This window comes from Phyllopteryx taeniolatus, chromosome 13, assembly GCF_024500385.1.
Source record: "Phyllopteryx taeniolatus isolate TA_2022b chromosome 13, UOR_Ptae_1.2, whole genome shotgun sequence".
Lineage (NCBI taxonomy): Eukaryota > Metazoa > Chordata > Actinopteri > Syngnathiformes > Syngnathidae > Phyllopteryx > Phyllopteryx taeniolatus.
The window spans coordinates 19,577,783-19,585,925 of record NC_084514.1 but is presented as its reverse complement, the minus strand read 5'-3'; the positions used below and the strand labels follow the sequence as shown (position 1 = coordinate 19,585,925).

At 44.7% G+C, this 8,143-nt stretch overlaps 1 protein-coding gene across 1 annotated transcript; it reads right to left on the bottom strand.

Annotated features, from left to right (window-relative positions):
* Nucleotides 1-1,880: 1,880 nt before the first annotated feature.
* Nucleotides 1,881-8,100, bottom strand: zfp36l1a (zinc finger protein 36, C3H type-like 1a). The gene is made up of 2 exons (XM_061795378.1): nt 7,852-8,100; nt 1,881-5,586 (listed from the first exon to the last, which is right to left on the bottom strand). The coding sequence occupies exons 1-2, from the start codon at nt 7,900-7,902 to the stop codon at nt 4,540-4,542; spliced, it is 1,098 nt and encodes a 365-aa protein (XP_061651362.1). The 5' UTR covers nt 7,903-8,100; the 3' UTR covers nt 1,881-4,539.
* Between the last annotated feature and the right edge of the window lie 43 nt (nt 8,101-8,143).

The following is an 8,143-nucleotide window of genomic DNA, read 5'->3' as shown; positions in this document are numbered from 1 at the left end:
ATTTATCAACCATTTATGTAATTTATTTAATAAAGTAAATAGAGAAATCTTCAATGTCTGTCAAATTTACTTCATAAACAATCATAAACTAGCGTATATTAATACAATTAAAAAAATTCTCATTTTGTTGTTGTTCATATTTTGGAGAATTTAACCATTTAATAAAACATTTTGAATGTCTGTTTATTTCAATAATTAAATAAAAATGCATTATTTTATTTCTAAGGAATTTGCTAATTTAGCAACAGATTATTTAATAGATGTTAAATGTCTTTTCGTCTTTAAAAAAGTGGATCTCATGTGTCCCTTGAGCCATATACTTTGCCCACACCTGTGATTATATTAAAAAAAAAAAAAAAAAGTCACGTGTTTGTCGAGTGAGTGATGTTTGAGTAATCAATAGCGTGCGTGTTTATTCTGCGCTTACTGGGAATACCGTTGGCTAAACTAAACTAACCTCGCCATCATTGATCGCCAATCAATACACTAACATGTACTTTAGAGTCGAGAGTTTATCACCAGACGGGTCAGTCGCCTCCACGCCGCCCGCCAATCAAATAACGCCGCCGTGAAACACCCTATAAAGTTTTACGGTGGTACGGGGAACCTCTTGGAAACCTCCCGAAAATGTGAGCTGAAAAATATATGCTTCTATTGAAATTTTGATGCCACAAAAACAATAAGCACATTTTCATGCTAGATGTTAGCATATGTCGCAAGGCAAGCATCAAAGCATATTTTCATGCGAGATGTCAGCGTATATCTGAGACTTTTAAGCACATTTTAATGAGATGTTGGCATATGTCGCAAAGACTAAGCACATTTTCATGCGAGATGTTAGCATGTCAACAGACTACCAAATCTGGCTCGCATCAAAAATCATTTTCATGCTTGATTTTAGCGTATGTCGCAAAGACGACAGGAAATTTGAGCATGTTTTGGGGCTATTAAATCTCGCTAGCATCCAAAAACATCCTCATGTAAGATTTTAGCATATGTTGCAGTGACTAAGCACATTTTCACACGAGATGCTAGCGTGCTATCAAATCTGGCTAGCATCCAAAAGCATTTTCATGTGGGATTTTAGCGTGTCGCAAAGACTAAGCACATTCTCATGCGTGATGCTAGCGTGTTTCAGGGCTATCAAATCTGGCTTGCATCCAAAAGCATTTTCATGTGAGATTTTAGCGTGTCGCAAAGACTAAGCACATTGTCATGCGAGATGTTAGCATGTCTCAAGACTATCTAATCTGGTTAGCATCAAAAACTGTTTCATGCGAGATGTTAGCATGTCTCAAGACTATCAAATCTGGCTAGCATAAAAAAACATTTTCATGCAAGATTTTAGCGTATGTTAGAAAGACTAAGCACATTTTCTTGCGAGATGTCGTGGCAGACTATCTGAGCACACTTTCTTGCTTGATGTGAGCGCATGTCTCAGAAATCGACCGTAGAACATTTTCACGCGAGATGTCAGTATGTCACGAAAAACTAAAACCGAACTGGCATCAAAACACATTTTCATGCGAGATTTTCACGCATGTCAAAAAGACTAAGCACATTTTCATGAGACGTTACCCTATGACGCAAAGACTTTATCGAACCTTGGCAACTATCAAAGCAAATTTTAATGAGATGTTAGCATGTCGCCGAGTATCGAATCGAGCATTTGTGTTGCCAAACGTAAGCTATTTTAATAGTCTTCAATTTCAATTGGCAAAGGGCATTTTGATGCACGTTTGCTGTAGAGAATGTCTTTTCAAATTGTACGTACAATATATACAGCTTTGCCATGGTAAAATGTGAAGTAAATCTACAATGTTTGGGTCCCAAATTTCTGTCGTTTTTCAACATTCCAACACAACTCAGACAACTTCAAATTTTTCCGGAAAAATAAGGGGTTTATTGACTTTGAACTGCAATCAATACTTTACAAAAAAAGAAAGAGGTGACAGCACAGGACTGTAGTGACAAACATGGCTGGAAATATACATTCAACAGTTTTTGTCTTTTTACTTTCTTTGTGTCCCAAAAAAAAAAAAAAAAAACAACTTGTTTTCTGTAAAACGTATGAAGGCAACACAGGGGGGAAAAAAACAACAACAAAAAACAGGTCCTCCGTCATCCTTAGCTACCTGGAATGTACGCAAACGAGGCACTTGAACTCACTTTTCCTCAAGCTATTTGGTCACAGCAGACTGGGTGGAAATAGGAGGAACGTTACCCCAAAAAACAAAAAAAAGAAAAGAAAAACATCTTAAAAGCACCCGAGTTACTTCTCGAAAGCACTCGAAAAGTGTGTGTGTGTGTGTGTGTGGAGGAAACAGCTAAACGAGAAAAAAAAAACAATTCCGGTGGAATTGCAGTTACAAGGGAAGATATGAAATAAATAATCAAAAACGGCATTTTTTTTCTTGTCCCAGTTTAAATTAATTTTGACAAAAAAGTGTAGTTGCAGAAGAACAATATATTAAACTGTGGAGAAAACAAAAGAAAAACAAAAAGAAAACCGACAAAATGTCTTCACAATCTTTAGATTAATATGGAAGATCATAATTTAACATAAAAGAAAATATATTCTATTGTTCATTATCCAGATAAATACAAAAATTAAACAACAACAAAAAAAAAACGAGAGGAAAAAAACGCATATGATCACCAATAAATATGTTCTGATAAGTTAAATAAGCAGTGACAAGCAAAAAAAAAAAAAAAAAAAACCTGTCTGGAAAGTTCTCAAATAATATTAATAATAATAATCATAATAACATTAATAAAAAAAAGGAAGAAAAGAGAGCTTGGAAATCTTGTCAAGTGAGGTGGCCAATGATGATCATCTTAATAAAGATAAAGAAAAATAAAATAAGAAGCCAGTGACCAGCAACAGGATGAGAAAAAAAGGTGGGGGTGAAGGGAGGAGGGGGGGTGTTGCGGGTGGGTGGCGACCAACTTCCAGTTCAAAAGTCCTTCCTGCAGACTCACCCTACATCACAATTACATAAGCACAGTAGTCCATTCACCCCCAGGCAAAACACACAAACCCCATCCCCTAGGCACTTTTTCCTTTGCATTTATTTATTGTTGCAACTATTCATATCTTTTCTGTTTTTTGTTTGTTCTGGTTCTTGGGTAGTGGGGGATGGGGGCAATGAGGCGGGGCGGCTAGTGCAATACAGTCCCCCGGTTTCTTTTCCAAGGCCACTTGTGCTGCTACACATTCGAGAAGAGAGAGAGAAAAAAAACTTGGCGGAAAAATAACAAAAAATTATAAGAGTCAATTCTCGTGATTTTCAGTTGAATTCCTTTCTGATGTTTTTTTTTTTTTTTTTTGGCACTATGACACATGGCAGGGCACTTTTCTTTTTCACTTTACTCCCCTAAAACAAAATAAACTGGCTGTGTGCAGATTAACAGGGATGAAATGATTTGCTGACGGTTCCTAAACTTGCGGGCGGTCCCAAACTGAGGTACAGGGGACTCAAAATGGTTCGCGCGTGACTTTTTCTGGGTCGCCAGGTTTTCTAAACGTCGGCATGGGGCTGAAAATTATTCGAGTAATTTTCGGATGACTTGTGTCCCGAATTTAGGCTTGAAGGCCCAAAATGGCTCTTGGGTCACTTTCTTTGGATCCTGGGTTTTGCCTGGTGGAGGCTCAGGGTACCAAAAATTGTTTGTGTGTTACCAAGTTTCACAAACTGAGGCACATGGGGGCCCAAAATAGGTTCGCAAATACGTTTTCTGGGTGACACGGTTTCACAAACTGTGGAGCTGGTTTGTGGGTAACATATTTTCCTAAATGAGGCTCGTGTGTTGAAGAAATTACTTTTTTGGGTCATCCTGTTACACAGACTTAAGCACAGTTGTCCAGAAATAGTTCGCTGGTTACCGGGTTTTACAAACTGAGGCATATGGTTTGAAAATCGGTCGTTTCTCATTTTTATGTATTTTCCAAACTGAAGCACAGGGGCTGAAAATGGTTCATAAGTCTGCCTAAACTGAGGTTCAGGGGGTTCAAAATCGTTGAGTCTCTGGGGCCCAAAATTGTTGGCGGATGACCTTTGTTGGGGTTCAGGGGTCCAAACGTGGTTGATTGGTATGTTTTGAGGTTTCCCAAACTGAGGCATCGGGGCCCAAAATGGTTTGCCAGTCACTTTTTTTTAGGTTTCCCAAACTGAGACCCGCGGGGCCCAGATCTTCCGGGTCGCAGATTGTCAGAGTAAAATGATCAAAAGGTTTTTGGCAGTGAGTCTCGAGTGTTAAACTTCACACCCTCTGTCGTGGCCGGCGGCGTTCCGCCTGTGATTTCCCAAATTCCTGGGACAACATCAAACCCCCCAGCCCGCATACCTTACACACAGGGCAGCAAGCCGGTAAAAAGGCGGAAAAAAGAAGGCCTGGATGGCCGGTGTGTAAGGCGGCAAACGTTGGGGGGGAATCCTGCCCTACGTCCTTGTGGCGGTGACAAGGAAGTGACGCCGCCTGAGGCCCCATTCTCCCCGTGTCAAAAAAACCCCAAAGGGGCATGATAAGGCGTGCCGTCTAATCATCTGAGATGGAGAGGCGGCTGAAGATGGGGAGTCGGCGGGTGGTGTCGAGCGTGGGTGACTCGGAGCCACTCAGGCTGCTCCCGGAGCTGCTCTGGTAGCCCTCCTGGTCCGAGAGGGAGTCCTGCGGGCTGGCCGGGGACTCGAACATCTGGGGCGACTCCAGCATTGGTCGGAAGTAGTAAGGCCCGTTGGTGGGGGAAGGAGGCGCGCCGTTGCCGGGCTCGGGGCCCAGGGTGATGCCGCCCAGACTGGGCCCAAACAGGTTGGCCAGCTCCTGGCTGGAGTAGGTGAAAGGGTTGCTGCTTGGCCAGTCGGGCACCTCGTCGGGGAAGAACATGGGCGGCGGGGTGACGGACGTGGGGCTGTCGCGGAGCCCCGCCGAACTGGGGAAGCCGGCAAAGCTGTAGCTGTGCTGCAGCCGGGGCCGCTCCATCTCGCCCGAGGAGGAGGAGGAAGAGCAGGGGGACGGAGATGAACCGTTGTTGGACTTGAGCGGGGGTCCGCGGCGCTCGTCGGCATTGTGGATGAAATGGCAGCGGGGCCCGTAGGGGCAGAATCCAATGGTGTGGAAGGTGCGGCACAGCTCTGTCTTGTACTTGGGGTGGCGGCTCAGGCTGCGCAGTTCGTGGATGCCGTGCGCAAACTGGCACTTGTCGCCGTACTTGCAGGCGCCGTTCTCCTCGAAGGGGCGACACAGCTCCGTCTTGTAGCGGCTGGAGTTCACCTGACCGCCCGTGGGGCTGGCTGGGCCCAGGCACTTGTGCAGGAGCCGCTCGCCCGTCTCAGAGAAAGAGCGGTCGCGCAGCCGCAGGTGGTTTTCCTTGTTGTTGCCGCCGAGCCCCGTGATGAGCGGCGAGTGCTCGGCCGCCTTCAGGCTGTTGAGGAACTGGTTCTGGTTGAACTTTGCGCTGCCGCTGCTGACAGAGTGCCGCCGCTGGTACACCCCCGGGGAGCCCACCGCCTTCCTGTCCAGCAGGGCGCCGGAGACGCTGGCGTGAGCGGCAGCCAGGTTGCCGTTGTAGCCCAGCAACTTGTTGTTCTACGAGGACACACACACGCAAAAAAACAATTAGCCATGGTTTTTCCTGCACATACAATTTGGAGTTCACCAGTTCCACCTGATTTCAGGCCACCTGACGCTCTAAGTTGGGTGTCATTTTGAGCTGCAATTGCAGTGTTACGCCACCGTGGCGCTGTATCGGAAGCAGCTAGAAGTCGCTACTAAAACACCCTGAAGAAGACAACTAATGTAACGTTCACACTGCAGGGCGTGATGACAAATGTATTTCTTTATTTTTGTTAAATCCGATCTTTCCATGTTGTCGTTCACATCCCAAAAACAAAATACGGCTTCTACTGCGAGCGGAACGAGTCCGTGACGTCACACGCGTCGTGTGGCGCCGTGTTTACGGAAGTAATTATGGCCCCTCCCTCGCGTATGTCTCGTCATGACGCATTTGTGGCAATTTCAAAGACTTTGTGCAACCATAGCCAACATTTTCTTCTGTTTATCAGTTTCAAGCAACTTCTTTTCGCCACTGACTGTTTTCAGGTCCTTGTCCACCGTTGATTTTAAAACTTTCAACGAACCTATCGTGCATGTTTTTGGGATGTGGGAGGAAGCCGCAGCACCCAAAGAAAACCTGCAAAATCCACACGGGAAGATTTGGAACCTCAGACCTGTGAGATGCACGTGCTCAAAACTTTGTTCCACCAGACCTTGAAAGCACCAAAACTTACGGTGAGTTCAAACAATACCACGAGTCAACAAACGAGAGAGAAACCATATAACACACTCGTTCACAGGTGTCAAACCCGAGGCCCGGGGGCCACATCCGGGCCGGCCGCATTGTTCTATGTGGCCCGTGAAAGCCAATCATGTGCACCAACTTCCATAATTCTTGCTGTACCAAAATTTGTCATATGTAATGAATAGTAACATTGTGATATTGCAAGCATTTATTTTTGTTGTTGTTACCAAACCCCTTTTTACAGCAACTTGAATAGTTGAAAAAAACTACTCTATATAAAACATTATATGCTTTCACAGTCATCACGGCCCTCCGAGGGAAACCGTACATCCAAAAAAAAAAAAAAAAAACACTTAAGGTTGTTTTAAAACCACAATTGCCTATTTGTGTTTTAGCTTTTTAGTGAGAACTCTGCACTGGACGACAAGGAGTGAAGGAGAACATTTTAGCCAATGAAAAGCAGGAAGCTTAACCGTTCTCCTCCCCGTCTGTGAAATGTGATGAAATGTTCAATGACCATTCAACGGGGCCACATTCAAGTTAAACGTAGATTGACTTTGCTGTTTAACTGTACACGCGTGCAATTTTTGTTATACTGTATTCATTTTCATATCAAAAGAGGGTTCCGGCATTTTAGTTAATATTACTAAATATGATTTCAAAAGTAAAATTGTTCAAGAAAAATAACGTGCATGTAAATACTAGACATAAAAAGTGTTTGTTTGTGCCAGCGGTGGCTGGTGTGGCACCAATGATCAGACCGGTACCACGTTTGCTTCAATTTAAGACAGGAAAAACCCTGTTAGCGCTCTTTTTTTTGGGGGGGGGGGGGGGGGGTGTCCCAGACGATGCAGAGCGGATGCAGGGCCGTATAGAAGAACAGCAGCTGGTTTGGCTGGTTGCCCTGGTTAGGAATGTGTGGTTGCTCTCAGCAGAATAGAGCACATGAGCTGAGAGGGGAGGCCACAAAAGAGGCGACATCGCTTTACAAAAGACAAAGTGGCCATCCTGCTGCACTGAGAGAAGCATGAGGAGAGAGAGAGAGAGAGAGAGAGAGAGAGCGAGAGAGGGGGGGGGGCACACAGCTGAAGAGGGAAATTGGAGGGAAAACTCATAGACACAACTCAGGCCAGACACATTTAGACGGTTTTTTTTTTTTTTTTTTTTTTTTTTGCTCTGGTGGACACGTTAAAACAGTTTAATCCACGCCAGACAAATCCGGTGAATGATTACGTGAGCATGTGGCCGATTTGGGATCAGACTTTTTTTTTTTTTTTAATTTCAATTTTTTCCCCTTCTCTCTCTTTAAGTGCGCGTTCATGTCTAACGAAGGCGCTTGGCTCCATTTTTAAAGTTTAAAAAAATAAATAAAAATAAACGTCCATTGCGACTATACAGGACAGGCCCAATAAAACAGCAGCACTTTATAAATGCGGAAAGGGGAACGGGTAAAAGTGGAGTCCGAATAAATAAATCACAACGAGGCTGGCGAGCGCGTCATTCCTCCACACGAACATGGGGGGGGGGGGGGGGGGGGGGGAAATAAAAATTACCTTATTGATTGCTTCGAAGTCGAAGAAAGGCGACACCACAGCTGTGGTCATCTTTGCAGCGACCAACTCCCCCAAAAGTTGCCAAACAACCAAAGCAGAATGTTTGGAAGTTGCGCACACGACTTGTTGCCCGAGCGAGCTCGTGTGCGTGATTTGCGGATCCCCTGCCTGTGTGTGCGTGGATCTTTGTGCGTGTTATTGACCCTGCACAACTTCCCCCAGTGGCCCGCGCCCGCTCCGACATTTGCTTTATAATCCTGCAGCAGGAGGAGCCTCGAGCGCGGGGCGTAAA